Source organism: Apaloderma vittatum, unplaced genomic scaffold (assembly GCF_000703405.1).
Source record: "Apaloderma vittatum isolate BGI_N311 unplaced genomic scaffold, ASM70340v1 scaffold5946, whole genome shotgun sequence".
NCBI lineage: Eukaryota > Metazoa > Chordata > Aves > Trogoniformes > Trogonidae > Apaloderma > Apaloderma vittatum.
In genome coordinates this window covers 1-20099 of record NW_009721135.1, presented here as the reverse complement: position 1 = coordinate 20099, position 20099 = coordinate 1, and the positions used below count along the sequence as shown (strand labels likewise).

Here is a 20099-nt window from a genome sequence, read left to right as displayed (position 1 = left end):
TACTGGACTTCTCCCCTCACGCCAAGGTGACTAATCTGGCCTGTTGCAGTTCTGATGAATGCTTAATTCTGAGCTTCTTGCACGAGCTAAACGTCACACACATACTGAACTTGAGCTCCCAACATTTTATCCGTTTCTATTTCAGCTGCTTGAAGCCCCTCAGTTTAACAAAAGCACAGAGACAGCCTGGAGCTGATCCCAATCACTAACACTGTGGTTCGAACAGCCTCTGTCCCCAAAGCACCTCACCTGATGCAGAAGCTGAGAACAGACGAGCAGAAGGGCCCCAGAAGGTCTTTCCATCCCTGAACAGCCACACCAAGAGCAGCTCATCCCTCCAGCTCTTCTTATACCTTCCTAGGAGGGACCCCTCCCTCTAATAGTTTTTCAACTTAAATACTCTCAGCTGTACCCAAGCCCTTCCCAGCTGGTGCCGGCTGCCTGCTTGGCTCTAAGCACACTCTACTCTGAATTAGCTTACAAATTTGTTACACACGTTGCAGCAGTTTGAGGCCACAGGAGTAATAGGAGAAAGCTGGTCCCTAGCATGTAGCTGTTGAGTCTAGATTGTGAGGTCTTTCCAACAGGTTTGTCTTGTTCTATTCACATGTCACATGAGCATAAACCTTTTGCCACTGCTGCACAGTGCTTCTTCATTTGGAGTATGCTTGAACAGAATAATATATATACATATATTTACTTTTGCATACATAGCATCCGCCTGCTCCTGAAAGTCAGGCAGAGCCAGGCTTGCAGCTCAGCAAGTGCAAGACAGCTTGTACTTTCCTCCCAACAAAGACCAGAGTTCAAGGCACATCTGTTGGCATTCAAAGGTCACATCAAGCTTAAAAGTCTTAACTTTTTTTTTTTTTAATAAAACAGTACAGGTTCTTTTTTTTCTTCACTTTCTGGTTCCTGAGCCTTGACATTGTAGGTCAACAGTGGTTCCCAGGTTTGCTCTCCAGCTACAAAATGGCTAGAGATACACTAGCTTTGAATCAAAACCGAGTGCCTCACCTGAGCTTACAAGCCAAATCATTCAGAAAAAAAAATTATGGACCTCATAAGAGTCATGAGAAAAACCTGAAAGCTGGCAACACTGAAATTGTTATCTTTATCCCTGTGAAAGCTAATGCTGGTAGTTCTGTTTGTTTTCATGGTTTTACACCTGGTTTGGGTTTTGTTTTTTTGTCCCCTCCTTTTTTCTGGCTCTTCAGGGATCCACTGAAGAGGAACAGCATATGACTAAAGGCACCTCCTTAATTGAAAGCCAACATCACCACCTGCTGCACTGCCTGGAAAAAACAACCGTAAGTAGCAACACAATCCTCTTCCATCCTCGTAGCTCTTTGTGCCTGGCCCAGACTCTGTGCGGAGAAGCGGTGCCCGCAGTACGCTCTGCACTGGTGCTCCCTTAGACACGCTCAGCAGACCTACAAACTGTGCCGGAGGGGGCTGGCACTCAGGCTCCCAAGAATATTCTGCAATGCGTTAAATGCACTTTTATTTCATTGTCTTCTTTAAAAAAAAATGCAGTTACTGCTCAAAGGGCCAAAGATGCAATTATCTGCTCCTCCGCAGTCACCTGCGCCAGTGCAAAGTCACTACCAGGTTGCTCAGTCCAGCGCATTTGAATGCAAATAACTTTGCAGCATGGGCTTAAGGAGCTCCTATACAAAAGGTGTACGTGCTTCTGAAAGAGAACTCAACTATGCTTGTCTTGTGCTGTCAGTCAGAGATCATCAGCTGTGCTAATTAATACTAAAGGACAGTTCTGCTGCTTTAAGAGGAGGAAGATGCTGCCAGTGACTCCAATCTACAACCTGGTCACCAGTGCCAACGGGCCGGCAAAAAATAACTTTTGGCCCTGGATATGGCACAACACAGACGAACTCTCTTAACGGGTTTAAAGGTTGCACAGATTTTTCTCGCTCCAGCTCTAGTTACAAAGAGCAGGTAATTTATCTCAAAGCCAGTCAAGCAGCTTCTATAACATGACTTTTCTGCTCATATCACATAAGGTGTTGGGAGTGAGAACTTTATTTTTTGTTATTTACTGATTCTGTGTGCAGAAGTCTCTTGGAACATTTCAGTTATTTATTCGATGCATATGTTTTACTTCCAGGACTATATAAAAAGTTCTGCAGTAAAGGAACACATTATCTATGCCATGATTCATTCTAGAAAGAATGAAGAGAGGTTAACACTTGAAATATTCATGCCTTTTTTACCTGCATCCATCATCAAATGTACTTTTGATTTCTGACTTGCAAGAGCTTTCTTGTAGATAAATCACCCTCACTTCCATAAGTTTGGCTTATGCTGGAATAACACCACTTAGGCTTCAGCGATACACTGGACGAAGATGAGTGGTTAATCACAGTGACCTGCTGAGTACAGCTGGTTGATCACAATAAAGGTCACCACTCCAAGGACAGTGAACTGATCAGTGACTATTAAATTTATTCTGTAAGACTCATCTTGCCTTTATTTCTAGCAATTTTGGATGTTACATAAGCAGATATTTCGCAATCTGACTCTTCAGTTTAGATCTTTATGCTTAAACCCGTCAGTACTACGACCTACATTTCACAAGAATACTTTCGTTTGGAAACTTGAACAAATTGGCTGAAGCAAACAAAAGCTGACAACCCTGTCTCCAGGGCCCACCCCTGTAAGGCCCTGACTTTGTAAAGGCTCACAGAAATTGTGCCCCCTGCCCAGGGTGGGCGGACATCTCCGGGAGCTGCGCGAGTCGCTCCCTTACTAACGAGCTGGTTAGGCTGCTGGAAGTAACGTGGCCAAAGCAAACCCTCATTTGTGGCTCCATTAGCCCCCACACTAATAAAGCCAGACTGCCTCCAGCACACACCCCTGCTCAGAGAGCGAGCCTCAGCGGTCAAAAATGTTCCAGTCGTCGCTATTTTCAGCAAAGAACGGCAATAACAGCGATACTTTTAATTTTGATTAAAACATTGAGGGACAATCTGCACAACGTTTAATGTGCTTTCCCCCTGTATTTTTCAGGCAGTTATTACCATGCTGTTGCATCAAATCACGTAGCATCAAATCCCGTATTTTGGTCTGAAATTATCAATTAAAATAGTTTGATCAGCCTGTCTTGAAATTCTGAAGTTCACACAGTCTATTAAAATACTTTGCAACAGTCCTCCTGAAAATATAAACCATAATGAAAGAATTTTTAAACACTGAAGAGTCATTTTGTGACCAAATTGCAGGAATGGAATGAGGAATGTACCATGGCTGCAAACTTGTTTCAATGGGCAATTCACCCTTCCCCAAACTAGGCAGGAGGATTCTAAAAGTGCATTATTTATCCTCATGGCATCTGTGGCCATCACCAGCACACAGCCTCACACCCGAAGGGCTGGGAATGGCTCACAAATCCAGCGTGTCAGATGACAAAGTGACCCTAAAGTACTTCTGGCTGCCGTAACAGAGATTACTTTGTCATCTTAACGCAACAGATGGGCCTTGTTCAAACAAAAGGAGCTTTTTTTCACCCATTCCAACTCCCAGATTGAGTATGGACATTCACATGCCATGTTTTCTCCAAGTGCTGAGTGCGTCAAATCCAGTCCTCCAACCCAAACCTTTCTTCCATTTTCCCAGCACACGATCAAAGCCCATACCCATTGGTGAGCCAATGGCAATACAAAATTCCAATTCGGTACTTATGAATCAGCAGCTGAAACTTTTGTTTTCCTTGCCTTCGGCTCTCAAAAGATGGAAGTAATAAAGCTGTTACTGGTTTTGTTCTCTTTCCAAGAACATAACTTTAAAAAAAGTACGAGAAGGAAGGAACAAAGTGGTCTGATTCAGGCAAGGTTTGGTAAAGAGAAGGTCCTGTTGCCCATTCAAACTTGAGTGAGCCAGCTGGAATGCTGAGGCGATACATGCAGTGCTGGGACTAAACTTCTGAATGCCGGAATGGACAATCAATTGTGTTTTTATCTTTTGTTGGCATGTTGTCCCGTAGGGATTGTCCTATCTTGTGGATGATCCCCTGTTATCTGTACGAACTTCCACCATCAAGGTATTTCCTTTTTAATTCAATCTGTTTTCTCTGTGGTCTCTGTGAGGTGTCTGGAGAGTGTTTGCTTCCTTTCTCGTTCCTGGTCTTGTCCCTGGGAGTTTGTGCACGTGGCTCTTTTTGGCTATCCAATGCTCATTACCCGTGAGAGTCGTTAGTTGTTTCGATGAGAACTGATGGCTGCCTTCACCATGGTTGCTTTTGTTTCCCATCCCTTCTGATGCTGACAGGGACTGGATAAAGTATGTTCACTGGAACTACTTGGGTGTATACACACATAAGTGTTCTTTCTTTCAGGATTTCTTGTTCCTTAGCATAAAAACTCTTTACAGATTCACCTTTATGAACTTCCTTCCACTTTGCTTATTTACACTCAGCTAAGAGCACCCAGTGAATTGCAGGTGGGCTTTGAACCCGAGAGCCAACACTAGCAACCTCCTGCAGTTAAGCTTTAAGTCAAGGAGGTCATCCAAACACAATACAATCCTGTCCCCAGGCATAAAGAAAAAGAACCATGAATTTCCTCTTGGTTTTCATAACCCTGTGGCACTGCAGACTTTTTGAAGGCTCATTTGGAATCCAGACGCAAAAATGAAAGGAAATTCTGACACGCTACATTAACCATCTCAGAGTATGTAAGCAGGGCAGCACTGATAGGCTGTCATGGGTCTATCTTTGCAAGAGCCTCTCTTATTCCCCTACTGATGCAGGAGAACAAAATCTTCTCTTGGTTGTAGTGAGGGTAAGGGCAGAGTCATTTCTTTTTAAGATCTGCCTAGTGCAAGTATTTTCAGGCACAGAGGCAGAGAGCATCTTACACAGCCAAGGGGCCACCACACCCCACCCACCTAGCAAAAGGTGCTCTTGGAAACAAACTGCTGTTGGGCCGAAGCTCTTGGTGTCACCGGAGAGTAAGAGTACTCTTTTTTTCCCCTCCCAGAACCACGAGTTCATAGATGAGCAACTGTTCGAGCAGAACTGCATGGAGAGCTCGATGCAGAACTACCCTTCTTCTCGGAGCCCCTCCTTGTCGAGTCACCACGGACTGACCACCTCCTGCTGTTCTCGCCGCAACAAGAAGACCACTCACCTTCCCAACTCCAGCGTGCCAGCCACTCGCCTCCGGAGCATGCAGGAGCTCAGCACCATCCACATCCAGTGCAGTGAGCAGCCGTCACTCACAACCAGGTACAGTAAGTAGGCTCTTGCTGCTAACTCCTGCATGCCCACCTCTGGAGGGTGCTTCCCAACGGGACATCTTTGCAGGCCTGCTCCCCAGCTGGGGAGAGGGATCTAGCGCTGGAGGCATCTCTGTTTCCCTCCTAAAGACAACCCAAGGAAAGAGGCTCCTAGCTCTTCTGGGGAAGAACCAGGTCAAAGCCAGACTCTAGCGCAGCTCTTCTCTGGCCAGACTGGATGTAAAAGAATGAATTCCAGCCGACACAATGTGTCTCAGTAGCTCTTGCTTAAAAAAGCCACAGGTGAAGCAGCGTGTCTTAATAGAAAACTCTGAAATTTTCATTTTATACATAAGTCGCTGAAAGAATCATTTCCTCACTGTATCTTTCTTGCAAATACTAAATAACTTTCAAAGTCCCCCTCAGCCCATTAAGTTCCTCGTGCACTGGGCTGGTTTTGTACTTGGCATTATATTCTTTCTCCCCACTCCTATCAAAGGGATCTAGAAACCGAAAGCAAGCTGCCTTTAGGGCAGTAAGCAATTACTTTGTGCCAGGGTGAATTCAGAAGGGCATTTCGGAGAATGAATTATGAAAGAATAAGCACAAAACCAGTCTCCAGCTATTGCAGTTTCAAGATGCCAATAGATTTAAACCAGCACCCAAAAGAGTCACTCAGGGGAATGTCAGCTGTTCTCCCTGTTGCAGTGGGTGCTAAATCAGATGACAGTGATATTTTTAATGTCAGCACCATTCATTATTTCACTCACTTACCAAACTGTGTAAGAAAGGAAAGAGGAAAAAAAAGCTTTTAAGTTGTTTTTCATGTGGAATGCAACTAACTGGGTGCACTGGTCACCACTGGCAGAAGCACCCAGTCCAGACTGGCCCACTCTCAGCTTGTGACTGAGGCAACTGGGGAGCAGAATGGGTTCTGCTGTGTCCTGGGGATGCTTGAGTGATCAAGAAACAGCCTCTTGGTGAGTCACTGAGATAACAGCAGCAATAGCTTTCCAGCTGGGAGTTTCACATTCCGACGAGGACAGGCCTTGTGTTTCCAACGATCACGTTGGGCCGGTAATAGCAGACTCCTGTAGCTGTGCAGATGCACAGATATCAACCTATCATTTTCCCTCCGTAATTAATTATAGGATGCAATTGATGCAGAGCTAATAAGAATGCTCCCAGCTGCCAGATCCTTGAAACTGCTGCAGAGAGATGAAAGAATAGAAAAGATCAAGGGGCAGCGCATTTGAAAGTGGCATTTGAAATGCAAGGGAGACAACATCTCTCTCTCAGACAGAGCTACCTGTGCTCTGAGAAGATACAGCACATGGGACAACACAATTAGACGTCCTCTTAATTAAACTAGAATGAATCAAATGGAAACATAGAACGATTTGCCCTGTGAAAAGCTGTATCTTAGCCAGGAGGAATATTAAAAAAGCTTAGTGCAATCTGAGTGGAAATAAATGATGCCTTGCAAGACATTTAAGTGGAGCCTCCTGAATATTTCAGTGTCCTTCATTCAGAGGAATAAGACACTGGTTAAAAACAACCACCACACCCGTTCTTTCTCCTGCCTCTCTTTCTTTTTTAAGAAAAACAAAACGCTAAATTTGTTTTCTAGTCGTTCCAGTCTCAACATGAAATCAGATGATGGGCTGAGACCGAACTGCAAAACTGCCCAGATAACAACAGCCATCATCAGCATCCCCACGCCACCCGCGCTCACGCCAGAGGGCGAGAGTCGGCCTCCGCCCGGCAGCCCTGGCCACTCCACGAACATTCCCACCACCACCACCACCACGAGCAACATCGTCAAGGTCTCTGCCTTGTAAGACGTCTCATGCACAGAAGGAGGCTGGAAGCCTGGTGCCCCTCTCCCTCGACACCTCCATGTTCCTTTCTTGCTGCAAATTGTGCCTGGATGGACCAACCTGACATTTCGTCATCGAATTAGCAACGAAGACCTACCAAGGCAGCTTTCTTCAGACTCGCAGGCTGCGGACTGAGGAAGGAGAAGGAAAGGGAGGAAGAGGCTGGTTAAAGGGAAGACCCGCACGGAGAGCGTGTTGTGCCACGGTACGGGGCGAACACCACCTGCAGAGGCTGAGGGGAAGGAACCATCGTGGCAACAAGAGAGTCAATAAAGAAAACAGAAATATAACACTGTGTATCGCAGCACCTTTTTAAAGGTTTTTAATGGATAATATTTATTCATGAGGAAATGACCGAAAAGGTGAAAAACAATGGATTTTGTGAATTTTTTTTCTTCATGGAGCAGAACCTTTAAACCAACCAAAATTTCACATTTTTTTTTCTTTTATAGGAAAAGATTTAGACAAAGAAGCCACCTGTCACAGAAATCTATTTCCATTCCTCTGTGTGTGTGCGTGTGAGCGTGCAGCAGAGCCACAGCCGAGCAACCCCGAGTTACAAAGAGCAGAGCATGTTCCCATGGGCGGGTGCACAGTAGGAAAATACAAGCACGTTGTCAGCACACACACGTGTACACACACACACACACACACACACACTTTCACCCTGGATGGCATTCTTTATTTAGAAAATTTTGTATCCGCCTTTTAAGTCAATACAGTGCAATTGCAAACAGTGTGTTTGTCTGCTAATTATTGTCTGTGAAAACATACTTGTGGAAAACAAAAAAGAAAAAAAAAAGACAGGCTTTAGTAGTTTTAGTCCCACATGGGTACCTGCTTTCTATTTTTGTTATCACTTACTTGTAAGAGTGTGACTAGACTACCAGTTCTGTATTTTTAAAAAGGAAAAAAAAAAGTAGGATTCTTTTTTAATCCTGTACACACAAATGGCAAAGAATGAGAAAGCACTGAACTCAACTGCATCAAGCATTCCTACGTCTAACAGAGGTTTCTTGTAACGTATGCCCATGCTTCTCAATTTGTTTTCTATATATTCTATATATTAATTTCTTTGCTCGCACTGGACATACAGCCCATTGTAAATAGTAGCCAAATAATGTCTGGATCTATACTTGATAATAATGAATCCCAGAGCCAAATACTTTGCATGGAGAGAGAGGTATTCGGCTTTTTCAGAGTCTTAGGACTCCAGTTGCGTCACCAGTGGCTTCTGGGCTGCACTGATGTTGGGGTGGACCAGGTTTAGCAATTCTAGTTCTCTGGTCCCAGCACGGGAGCTACAGGTGCAGCCACTTGAGAAGGAGCTTGGGAAGCATTCGATCAAGTGTGGTACAGACAGCTTTTTCTTTTTGCAGTTCTATGGTCAGTATGGGAAAAGTCACACACTTCTAGCCAACCAAAAACTGAAGTAACACTGTGTGGTACTGCTAAGAAGCTAATGCTTCTAACTGAGCTGTGGCCAGTCCTAGCACCTCTTTCTGAGATCTTTCTCAGAATGTTTCTTGTAAGGAAATACACGGTCCTGAAACATAACTGATTCTCCCCCTGCCAAGAGCAACATTTTTCTAACATTCTGCCTTTCTCAAGGCCCCTTTTCGTAACAGCTGTGATCCACGAAGGGCAGAGTGAGGAACATCATCACCCACCTTTTCACGTGTCGTACACTGTTTGCCTAATTATTGTGGCTATGCCCAACCGCCCCGCACAAGCACCCCGCGAACGGCAACGCACCCACCCCAGCAGTTTGTAGCTAATAAGGCAACATCTCAGGTGACCTGTTTCCAAACAGTGATTTTTCCGCCGCTAGAGTTAAAAGACCGACTCAGAGCATGTTTGAGGCTGGTTCAGCAAAGGGACGACTTTTTTTTTAACACCCGTCCTAATGTCTGCTGATGTAATATTTATATACACGCATACACATATAAGTAAAGACACGTACATGTACAGATAGGTAACTAGACCTACGTGCTGAGTTAAACACACGAGCTAGCAACCTGCTTTGTTAGCACTCCTAACCTTTAGCCTGTAGAGCGGACTCAGACGGCTGATGCGTTAACCCCATAGAAGTCTACAACATTCTAGGAACCTTAGGGCTGTAGCTAAGCTTCAGTAGCTGCACCAGCTTATAGTCATTTATCCCAGCGCTGTAATATGTTACCCAAAACTATGTTTAGTCCTCTTTTAAATTATTAAAATGCTCTCTGCCTTTGCTGCTTCCTGTATGAGGTTACACTGCAGTTAATCTTATCAATATTGAGTTTTTCTTGATGTTTTAATTTAATCTTTCCTTTGCTTCATTTTCATTATTTGTCATCACCAGCTCCCCATCTGAACACCCTCACCCGTGTAGATGAGAGGCCTTGCTCTGCAGCACTTACCACCTTGCAGCCTCCTTTCCACTGGCACAGAGAGAGGGTGAAATGCTGACAGGGCACCGCAGGAGTAAACAATTCCAAAGAGTCACAGACTCCACATGGATTCTTGGTGCTGCCTTTCTTAGTCCCAATTCACTGCAGAGCAGTAAACAAGCCACTTGAGCTTTCTGCAGCCCCTTCTTTATCTGTAAATAGCAATCGTGGCAGCCCTTGTCTAAAGCACTACTGGTGCATTTAATTGCCGTCATTGAACACGCTTTTTGAAAAAAATATCAAACGTTTTTAAGAGGAGGAAAAAAAGAGGAGGAAAGCCAGTCCTTGGGGTTTCTGGCAGGCTGCTCGGGCTCAGACTATCAAGGCAGCCATGGCCTTGCTCTCTTCCACAGAAGAGGAACCACCGTTATCCTTGCTCAAAAGCACATGGGGCTCGCCTCTCTTGCTGTTGCCTTAGCAGGTGCTGCTCAATGCAGTCAGTCCCTCAGCACAGACTTTAGGAGGATAAAGACAGATGAAAATTAAGGAAGTCTGAGCCTAGATGAGCAGAGCTAAAAATATTTTAAATGGAGGCATTTGCTCCCTTAATACACCGATCTGAAGTGGGCTGTGTAATGCTTCCAAAAGCACTTGAAAATACGCCAGTACGAACCGTCCCTGGATTGCCCAGCACAGCCAGAGCCTCGTCACAAGAGCACCGGGCACTCACTGAAACAGCAAAGACAAGCATCTGTGGCCATCGGTGGTCAGTAGGGGACAACATCACATCCATCAAACCAAACGCAGGCAGAAGGAACAGCGCTCGCCCAGAGGAGCAGGGAGCTGCCCCACAGCCGCTTAGTCCCACCCCAAAGGGAGGCGATCAGCTTCGCTCAACTCCAAGGACCTTTATAATCTTTAAATAGCAACTTCCAAACCATTGCTGAGGCAAGGACAAACCGCTCCTGAAAATTCTGAGCCCAGAACTTTAACAGAAGGATTCGGACCACCCTCTCCAGCAGCCCCGAGTGCTGCCCTGTCTTACCAGCATCACTCCCCAGGGCCATACCCAGACACTGGTACAGACACAAAACCAGCGCACGCCTCCGTGGTCCTGGGCAGCTCTGATGCGTGTGGAAAGGGGCTTCGTCAGGTGTGGGCTCCCTCCCGGAAGAAAAGCACCCAGACACGTCACGAGGTCCCAGTCCTGGCACCTTTCTGAAAGGCAGGTGGTTCAAACCAGCCCCATGAGCTGCTCCGCAGCACAGCCACGGCACAGTGGCAGTTCCTTTCAAAAGCCTTCCCCCTCCCCTCGATCCCTTAGGACTTTTTATAGTTTTAGAAAAGTTCATTTAAAAAAAAAAAAAAAGATAAAAATGGATTGTTTGTATACCAAGTGGAAGGGGATTATTTTTTCAGTCTTTCATATAGCAATATTAAAATATCGAAGGAGCAACACCTTTTTCTGAGCATTTTGTTTCCTTTCCAAAGCCTTTTCTGAGGGAAAAATATTTTCACAGATTTTCAGCATATTCTATTAATAGATTTACTCTCTTCTTACCTGGCACTGGGCTGCGAATAGAAGGAATCACACCCAACTGGAAAAGAATTATTAGAAATACCTTTCACACTTAGGCTCTGGCTTCAATCTACTCTTCCCAAAATCCACCTTCTGCTTTCACTTTTCCTTAAAACTCTGAAGGACTCCTATAAAGAAGAAGCCACAAATAACATGTCTTGGTGCATAAAAATTAAAGAATTAAAAAACATAACCCATCCTTTGCTAGCACAAGATCCTTCGCCGCAATCTATTGCGTTGCTTTCTCTAGATTAGATTTCAAATTCTCTGAGAAAAGGACTCCCCCGCTTCCCTGGAGAGTTTATTGCAGATTAATGATCTCAGTGTCAAGGATTTTTCTCCTGCTGTTCAGCCATAATTCTTCCCTTGTTTTTTCCTTTCTTCCTGCCATTATACTCCCTTGCATCACATTAAATTAGTCTCCACATTGTTGAGTTAGCTGCCTACAAACCCAAGAACATACAATTTTCTATGGTGAATTCTTATCCCAGAGACTACTTTCATCTGTCAAATAATCATTGTTAAAAATGAACTGGGGAAAAGGTAAACACATGTGGCTTGAGCATGAAATCAAGTTAACTTGTAATTCAAAATACGACCTTCCTTACCGTCAGCCAGAAATCCTAAATTATTTGTTTAACCTAAACCAGTTGCTACCGTACTTGTACTGCAAACCAGCATCGCCATCGCTGATCAGGCAGCTTCAGGTGGGAACAAGAAATTCAGATTGACGCCACCTAAAGAAAGCAAAATTCAAACATTTGCCATTTTAAAGTAAAGAGGTTGCAGACATGTTGTATCTTCTGTGCATTTCAAAGCCAATTCAGTAAATTAAAAATCACGCTTAAATTTATTGGTTGCGACATCCCTCAGATCCCGTAACATGTTTTTCCTGTCAGACCATGGCAGCGTTACACAGTCAGAATTTGTGGATGGCTCGCAAATATCAGCAGCTTTGAAATGAAAATTTTAGTCTGCTTTTAAAGTCAGCTGAATAAAAGACCTTTTTCCACATAATTTACCAAATATATCTTGATGTCTTTTTTAAAAAAAAAAAAAATCACTTTTTTTCTTGAAGACTAAGCAACTGCACTAGATCTATGACTTCAGAGCTCAAGTTTTTAAGCTTTGCATTTAATGATGCCATAAACACTCTTCCTAAGGGTTCTATCTAAACTTTAGAGCAAACAGAAGGCAGCGTGCACGTTGGTTGTGGCTAGGAGACTTAGCATCAGGAACCGATGTTCTACTCCTGATTGTCTTGATGAATCACTAAGTGACCTCGAAGAAGTCATTTCACCTCTCTTTGCCAATTATCCAAGCCGTGTAGAATTTAATAGCTCCTCTCTCGAAAAGTGAGGCTCACTTCACAAACACCCACAGAACACCACAGAGAATTCTGGAGAAAGCGTAACCAGAGGAGTACTGCTACTCCCGTTCGGATCGCAAAAACTGTGCCAGGAAAAGCTTCAGGTGGAACAGTCAAAACGACCAGGTGACAAAGAGCTCGTGAAAATCCCTTCCTGAGTTCTCTTCTCAGTCAATAGTCTGTTACTTTGTGTGTATCCGTGTGCACGTGTTCCTTTTCCATTTGATTTAAACTAGCGCGAGTCACAGAGGTCACAGGGCTGTCTGCGTGGGGAGTTACCAACCGCAGCGACCGCTCCTCTCCCTTCCGTCGCGACCACGAGTGGGAGCCCCCGAGGGCTCCTCGGACCAACGAAGCATCTCACAACCCGCGTGTGATGGTCTATTTTTGATAAACCAGTAAGGCATTCCAATGCAATGTGTTTTCTTTAGAAGTTTTATGTTACGAGAAGCTCTCAACCTTATTGTTTTCTATTTTCGTACTATAAATGGGCTTTGCTTACAAACATCAGAGGACAGATACAAGATGTACTGTATACAGCTGCAGGTAGCTTCATTTGAGAACAACTTTCTAGAAGAACCAAGTTTCCTGTTGTCTTCTTTTGGAATTGTAGTGCATATGTTGAAACTTGTATATCATTTACAGTATTGAGTCTTGTGCCACTGCTGTACCTGATGTATCCAATCTGGATTAAACAGAGTATGTGCCACAAATACCGACATGATGCTGTAGATTTCTTCTACCAAAAATTCTGGGACATTCTTTCGGAGAATTTTGGGTGTTGGCCTCAGCTACTGGAGTTGCATTTAAATGCTAATAACTCTTACTTAAGCAATCATTAATGAAGACAGCAAGATACACAAGATGCTACGGGAGAGCAGTAACGCAGATCCCTAAGCCGTCTCCTGTGGTACCCTCCTTCTGAGCACTAAGCATTGTAAAAAAATCCATCTTGGAGACAAAATCAGATTGTCTTGGCATTTTCCAACCATGCCAGGCAAATCTTGGTGAATCCCATTGCTGGGGTAATCTGTGACACAAAAGGTAGGGAAAAAAGTACAAAAGTACTTCTCCTAACGAGATACTTACTCTATTTAAAGAGCACATCCTAAGCCTTTCTTTTAAAAGACCAACTCTGTTCAGGCCAAAGCCTTAAACCTTGTGTTGCAGAGAGGGTCACCTCGCTTCAACCACGAAACGCGTAGAGCTGATCTCAGCCATACCGGAAAGTGGCATCTAGAGGCGTTATGGAAAATTTTCAGAAACGTTTAAGCAAAAATTAAGACTACTTACGAGGCGACCCCTAGCAGGCACCGAGTGGAGCGGAGCAGAACCGCTCAGACCATGTTCTCTTGCAGTAAAGGCCGACACCCACCAGGGGCCACCCCCGCACAGCTGCGGGAAAGCACCGCCCGCCCCGAGGCGGGACCCACGGCGGCCCCGCTCGCCAGTTTCGCGCAGAATTCCTGAGCCGCTCCTGAGCTAAATCAACCGGGCAGCTCTCCCGCCCTGTGAAGAGTCTGAATCGCGTGGGCTAAAGCTGAGACCCACGACTGCACAGCACGGTGACAAGTGCCGCCAGGGACAGCACAGGGCTCACACCGGGAGTTCACAGGCACGGCAGGAGCGCTCAAGCAGCACGTGGTTTGCGTAACCCGAGTGAAAACTGACTTCTCAAAATGAATTTGACAGCTGCTGAAGGTGAGCAATCCAGCATCCCTGAAAACACTCATTTCACCAAATTCAAGAAGTCAGTCTCCTTGGAAGCACAGCTCAAGAGTAGGTAGTGAGCAGTGCTTTCATTAAGAAAATTCCAGCTTTACTCTGCCCCAGAAAAATAAAAAACAAAAAAAAAATCCCAAACCAAACAACCAGCGGAAGAAATCTGTCTCTGTGATCCCAACCATAGATAAAGTTTCAAAATTAGAAGAGTCAATACCCTAAGTCAGCCAGTACCCTCATCTTTTCCTGCTTTGGGACAGCTACACGCAAAGCAGCGCAACCCAAACAGGAAACACCAATTAGTTTTAGTACTAAAAGGTAATTTCATTTCTAATTAAAGCTTTCCTGTAAGTGTGGCAAGTCTGATGTCGCTGAACCCAGAGGGATAGACCAATTATGACTGCTGCACTCTTTCTACATAATTAAACCATCCTCTACTGCACAGCTTGCCATACACCTAGCTATAGAAATGTTATTTATACAATGTTAATTAACTGGATCTAAATTAGCAATACAGGCCTTGAGATGCAGGTTACTCTCTGCCACTTAACTCATATATAATCAGTGCCTGGTGTTTTTAATAAGAGAATTACAGAAAACAGAACGATCTCCATAAAGACACTCTGCAGCCTTATGGTGAACTTGTCTTGCCCCAGAAGTGAGACAGAAGACAAGTCAGGCAAAGAGAGCTGGGGCTGGTTTCTGTGATCTCCTCACTGAAATTTCTAAGTGTAAGCAGCTGCCTTTTACCTCCCTTTGGTTACTCTGGATTGTAAAGATTGCAACCCAACATCCAGCTGTCTTTCATTTCCTTTTATTAACAACTTGTAACACCGTCACTGGAATGCATGTAAAACATTTACCTACACACAGCCTGCTTACGAAAAAGACATTTTTCTTTGACCTCAAACAATGTCTGTGTTTGTCAAAGTACTCGTGGCCCAGCAGTTCCGTCCTCCCAGCAATGCCTGTTGGTTGTGCCAGCCAGCCCGGCCCCGGCAGCATCACGGCATCAATCACTTTTCAGCAGCTCCTGAAGATAGACTGAGTTGGCACGATAGGCATTCACCCAGGTAAACTGTCTGTAACTCCTCCTATAGTGAGACACCACAGCGTAGTAGTTCTGCCACGCTTGGTAGTAAGACTTCCAGTAGTTTTTGTAACTCCAAGCCTCATAGGGAACACCATCACCCCAAGAGCTGCAGGAGCAGTCCTCTTCAGTTTTCCTAGAAAATTGCTGGTAATGGCTTTTCTTTTGTTTAACGTTTTGTTTTGGAACTTTCTTTTTCACTTGATTTTGCTTTGGGACTTGCGATGGCTCCCGAGGCTTTTCTGGTGTAGGACAGAAGCCTCCATGACCCTGACGTGTTGTGGGAACAGCATTACTCTCCCGAGTGTCTGAAAATGCTTCAAAACGCGAGTTATTTTCCCTACTATCGGAGGAAGCCCTGGAACTGTACGAACCATCACTGTCACCAGACACAACACCGTTTGCTACCGTCCCTGTGTTACACTCCACCTCTCTCCACTCCACTCCGCCATTTCTGGGGAGCTCACCTTGTTCTCCTGGGCCTGAATAGCTTCTCAAAATTTCCACCTCTCTCTCCAGCCCTTCTTTAATGAAATACTCATAGTCTTCAACAAACTCTGAGAAGCTCCAGGGATTGTTTGTTTGGTTTTTGAAAGAAGACAGGCACGGAATTTTGGGGAGATTTTTTTTTAAGGTCTCCTCATCTGGAGCCCGAGCGTTACGTTGTTCATCCGTTCTGGAGACGGGTTTGACTCGATTCCTCTGTTCCGTGCGGCAGCTGGAAGTTTGAGGGTTTCTGCTACTTTTTCCTACATTTGCAGAATTTGTGCACTTTTTTATCTGCTTTTGCTTCAGAGCCTTTTTTGGCCTTTCTGCAGAAGAATTATCACCTGGAAGATCAGGAAGATGCTGAGGTACCTCTGAAAAACTATTTTGGAGAGGCTGCAGTACTGGTTCCTCTGGTCGAAGACACACAGTGTCAGAATTCAGTGAAGCACTTGTATGTGTAACAGGTTTGACTTCTACCTCCCCATCTTCAAACTGATCCATCATCCCCGGAGGTATCGGCTCTGCACGAAAGGGAAACAAGCAGGGACGCAGTTCAGTGCATCCTGCCCTCTAGAACTCAAACGAGTGCCAAAGCAAAGTTTTGCAAAATCACAGGTAAGATGTTAAGATATGCTAAGTTAGGGCTACAGAATGATTCCTTCAATTCATGAAAGAGCTCCAATAGCCACAACATTTTCTTCATGGATGGCATCCAAAAGTTGATCAGGGCAAACAGCACGGCACTACTTGTCACCTATTTTTCATACCCATTTCATCATTCAACCAGATAAAGTCAGAACTTATGCAAGAAGGCAAATGCTACATTTCTAGCAGAACAGCTTCTGGCAAAGCAAGGGCAGAAAATCTGTCGTTTCAATTACTCCCTCCTTCTACTGTATCTTACAGCGTTAGAAAGGCTTAATAAGAGATTTCTGGAAATCCAAGTAGTTCTGCAGTTGCTCGGGCGGCAGCTGGATGCAGGGCTCATCTCCCCACCCACAGCCCCGCACAACTGCGTTTCCTACTGCTTCGCACAACTGCAGCAGTCACATGAGGAGCCGTTAGCACACAGCATGAAAACCTCGCACCAAAATTAATGCAGCTTCAGCAAAGACAGACCCCAGTTCCCTACGGACTTGCCTGAAGCTCTGAGTAAACAGAAAACCACCAACGAGCAGTTGCATTCACAGGTCAGAGTGTACCTGGTAGAGGAAGTAGCTGAAGGTTACATCTCTGAGCAATTTTCATCATCATGTTTTCTTCCTCTCCGCGGCAGCAGTATGTCACAGATAGACCCAAAGTCCCTGTGACACACAACAGAAAATGCAATTACCTGACCAGAGCCAGGGACACAAGCGCAAGCTCAAGAAATCCACGTGACTCTTCTTACCAAAGCGCCCAGCTCTGCCGATGCGATGCATGTACGTCTCCCAGTCCACAGGGACGTCCAGGTTGATAACCAGATTCACTTTTTCAGCATCAATTCCACGAGATGTCTTGAGAAAACAAGGAGAGAAGAGGATACATAAATGAATACACTGAACAGATCTTTAAACAAACACAAAAATTAGGGATCCTTTTTCTTATGCCTAAGCAAGCCTGGGTTTAACCCCCAGCATCAAAAAACCTGGCCCCAGAGCAGGCAGCAATCTTTTCTTGACGGCACCTCAAATAATCAACTGAAGAGAAACACACATCAGCCACAAAAAAGCTGAGTGTACCTCAGACGTAACCACTGCTCTGCTGCAAGCTGTTTACTACTGTGAGCACCCTGTACTAGAGAACTCACTACTCCTTCCCACAGCTCCTATCCAAAGCAACCAACTCTTCTCCTCTGAAACACCCGTAGGCTTCTGCAAAGCAAGAGATGAAAACTATTTTTGAGCCAGATTAGGAATAGGGAACAATTTCTAAATTTCACAATGAAAAGGAGCTGCACACAGCGCTTGCGTCATGTGCTTTACCAGCACGTGTATGTTCTGTTCAATGCCAAGTCCAAGTTAATTCGCTGAACTAACTTCAGGTGCAACACTCATGTGCTAAAAAACACAAACTCACCAAGTCCGTGGAAATCAGAACTCTGCAGTGGAATTGCTTTAATTTAGCCATAGCATCAAGACGCTGATTTTGGTTCATGCTGCCTAGAAAAAAACAAAAATGCAAACCTCAAATTCTGGAAAGCTTTAGACAAATTTGACTTAAACATATAAGCCATGGAAAACACAGCTGAAGAAAAAATTCAATGTTTCTAATCTGGCTAGGTGCCAGATACCAGCTTCTCATATACGAGCTACAGATAAAGAAGACCTAAATTCCAGAAAAACACTATTTCAACCTACAAATCTAAGTAAACTTTCTCTTTAAAAATAACTCAATGCACTCATCTGGACATCCATAAAAATAGTCTCAAGTAAAATTAAAAGACAGGAAAGTTAATCAAAGTAAAAATTAATCAATATCTCATCCTAAAGACCCACGAAGATTCGAAGGCTATTCTTAGTTACTTAAACCAGAGGCCACGTAAACCAAGATTGAACATTAATTTTAGGTCACATTTATGTACAACTTAAGGGAAATGGAAAGTTTTGAATGGACTTACCTGAAATGCACTCAGCAGTTTTTTTTTATGTCAGTATTTCAGCTAAATGTTGAGCCCTGACAGAACAAGCACAAGGAAAACCATAAATAAAAGTGACCTAAAAACTCCTGGCCCTTTCGTAACAACACACTACTCTCTGCGGCCAAGGGCTACGTTCCAGAAGCGTCCTTTCCATTAAGCCTACAGCAGTCACCTTACATATGGAAAAGGACAAGAGGACATGAGGTCTCACTGCATTCTAAGAGGGGGCCCTTCATGCCAAAGCACCCCTTTATTTTCAGTGTTTCACACTGCATTCCTCTGGCTGTATTTCCGACTGAAATACTGCTTTGAGAACTTACAGGTCTATGTTAAGTTTATCCAAGACTGGACGCTACAAACGCTTTTGAACGCAATTTTTACAGACTTTATTTCAAATTTGTTACCTGCTATGTAAATTTGAAAAGACTAAGGCTTGATTAAACGGAATCTTGCTGAACAATTCCTGCAGGTGCTGGGTCTTTTCCTCAAAAGTTTTATGCGGAAGCGGATGGGAGCTCACGATTTTGTAATACTGCTTCAGCCCTGGGCAGGAAACCAAAAACCTGTCAGATCAAGGGTTTCCATAAAACGTGCACATGTAACGCTGCTGTCAACACGTGTCACTACAACTAAAAGACTTCAAATTCAACTTAAGAGAATTAGGACTTCAAATTCAAACCGGCACACACACGTGCCGAATATCACTATAAACAAGCTTCTCCTTACCAATGAGACTTGGATCAGTGGGGTTCAGCCTCACAAACGTCGGCTCTCTCATGTACCTGGTCAAAGCATTAGCTAGTGATTCAGGGTAAGTGGCTGAAACCGCAAGCATCTGTTTATTGGCTGGGAGTGAAGAGTAAATCCAGCTGTGACACAGAAATGGAAACTGGTAACCAATACGTATCTTGTCTACTGATGAACACACAGGATAAATGTTTGTCTTACTTGATTTGTTCCTGAAAGCTGCCTTCTTCCAGAAGCTTGTCTGCTTCATCGAGAATGAAAAGCCGGATACTGGCTGTGTTCAAGTAGTCCAACTCTATGAGCTGTTTTATTCGACCTACATACGAAGAAAAAAGTTAGAAGGAACTTCAAAAACATTAAATGAAAGGTTCTAATGACTAATTTTGGCATTTCTTTCAGAAAATAATTTTATTAAGCCTTTTAAAAAGGCATATTGAGAATAAGCTCTCGCTAAAAAATACCTAGTCTAAACGTCTCTAGCACTGGCCTTTGGGAACATCCCCTATTACTTAGAAAAAAACCCCAACAAACCCACCCCACATTTGGAAAGTCACCACGAAGCCCCGCGAAGCTCGTCCCCACCTGGTGAGCCCACCGCGATGTGGCACTTCTTGAGCCTGGCTTTGTCCTGGCTCAGAGGAGTCCCTCCGATGAAGACGTGGCACTCCAGGCCTTCCATTTTCACCCCAATGGTGGCCACGACGGCGTGGATCTGCACCGCGATCTCTCGTGTCGGGGCCAGGATCAGGATCTGGGAAGACGCGGATTTCAAACAGGATGTCTCACAAGCAGCAGCGCTGCTCCAAAGGCGTGTGAGACGTCCTGTTTGAAATCGTTACAACCCGCCAAAACTCCTCACAAACCCACGACTGGGCTTACCTGCGTGGCGGGGCTCTCCAGCACCACCGCGTCCAGGGCGATGGTGGAGAACACGCAGGTTTTGCCGGTGCCGGACTTGGCCTGCACGATGAGATCTGGGAAAAGCCGCCACAGCGGGTC

At 44.6% G+C, this 20099-nt stretch overlaps 2 protein-coding genes across 3 annotated transcripts in view; one reads left to right on the top strand and one right to left on the bottom strand.

Moving 5' to 3' along the window:
* Positions 1–7133, top strand: part of KCND3 (potassium voltage-gated channel, Shal-related subfamily, member 3) — a 102722-nt gene extending 95589 nt beyond the window's left edge. The window contains exons 4-7 of one of the 2 annotated variants that reach the window (XM_009871248.1): positions 1218–1310; positions 4001–4057; positions 4995–5242; positions 6863–7133. In XM_009871248.1, coding sequence (XP_009869550.1) covers positions 1218–1310; positions 4001–4057; positions 4995–5242; positions 6863–7073 — 609 coding nt within the window. In that variant the 3' untranslated portion in view covers positions 7074–7133. The remainder of the gene's footprint in view (positions 1–1217; positions 1311–4000; positions 4058–4994; positions 5243–6862) is intronic. The other variant, XM_009871249.1, reaches the window with a different exon arrangement.
* An 8033-nt stretch (positions 7134–15166) lies between these two features.
* DDX20 (DEAD (Asp-Glu-Ala-Asp) box polypeptide 20) lies at positions 15167–20096 on the bottom strand (the record flags this gene model as incomplete). The annotated part of the gene is given in 12 exon segments (XM_009871250.1): positions 15167–15946; positions 16075–16143; positions 16196–16254; positions 16936–17037; positions 17124–17229; positions 17792–17870; positions 18329–18388; positions 18758–18896; positions 19080–19222; positions 19302–19416; positions 19683–19851; positions 19980–20096. Coding segments are annotated over 12 exon segments (1938 nt in total), but the record flags the coding sequence as incomplete, so codon positions are not given.
* Positions 20097–20099: the final 3 nt, after the last annotated feature.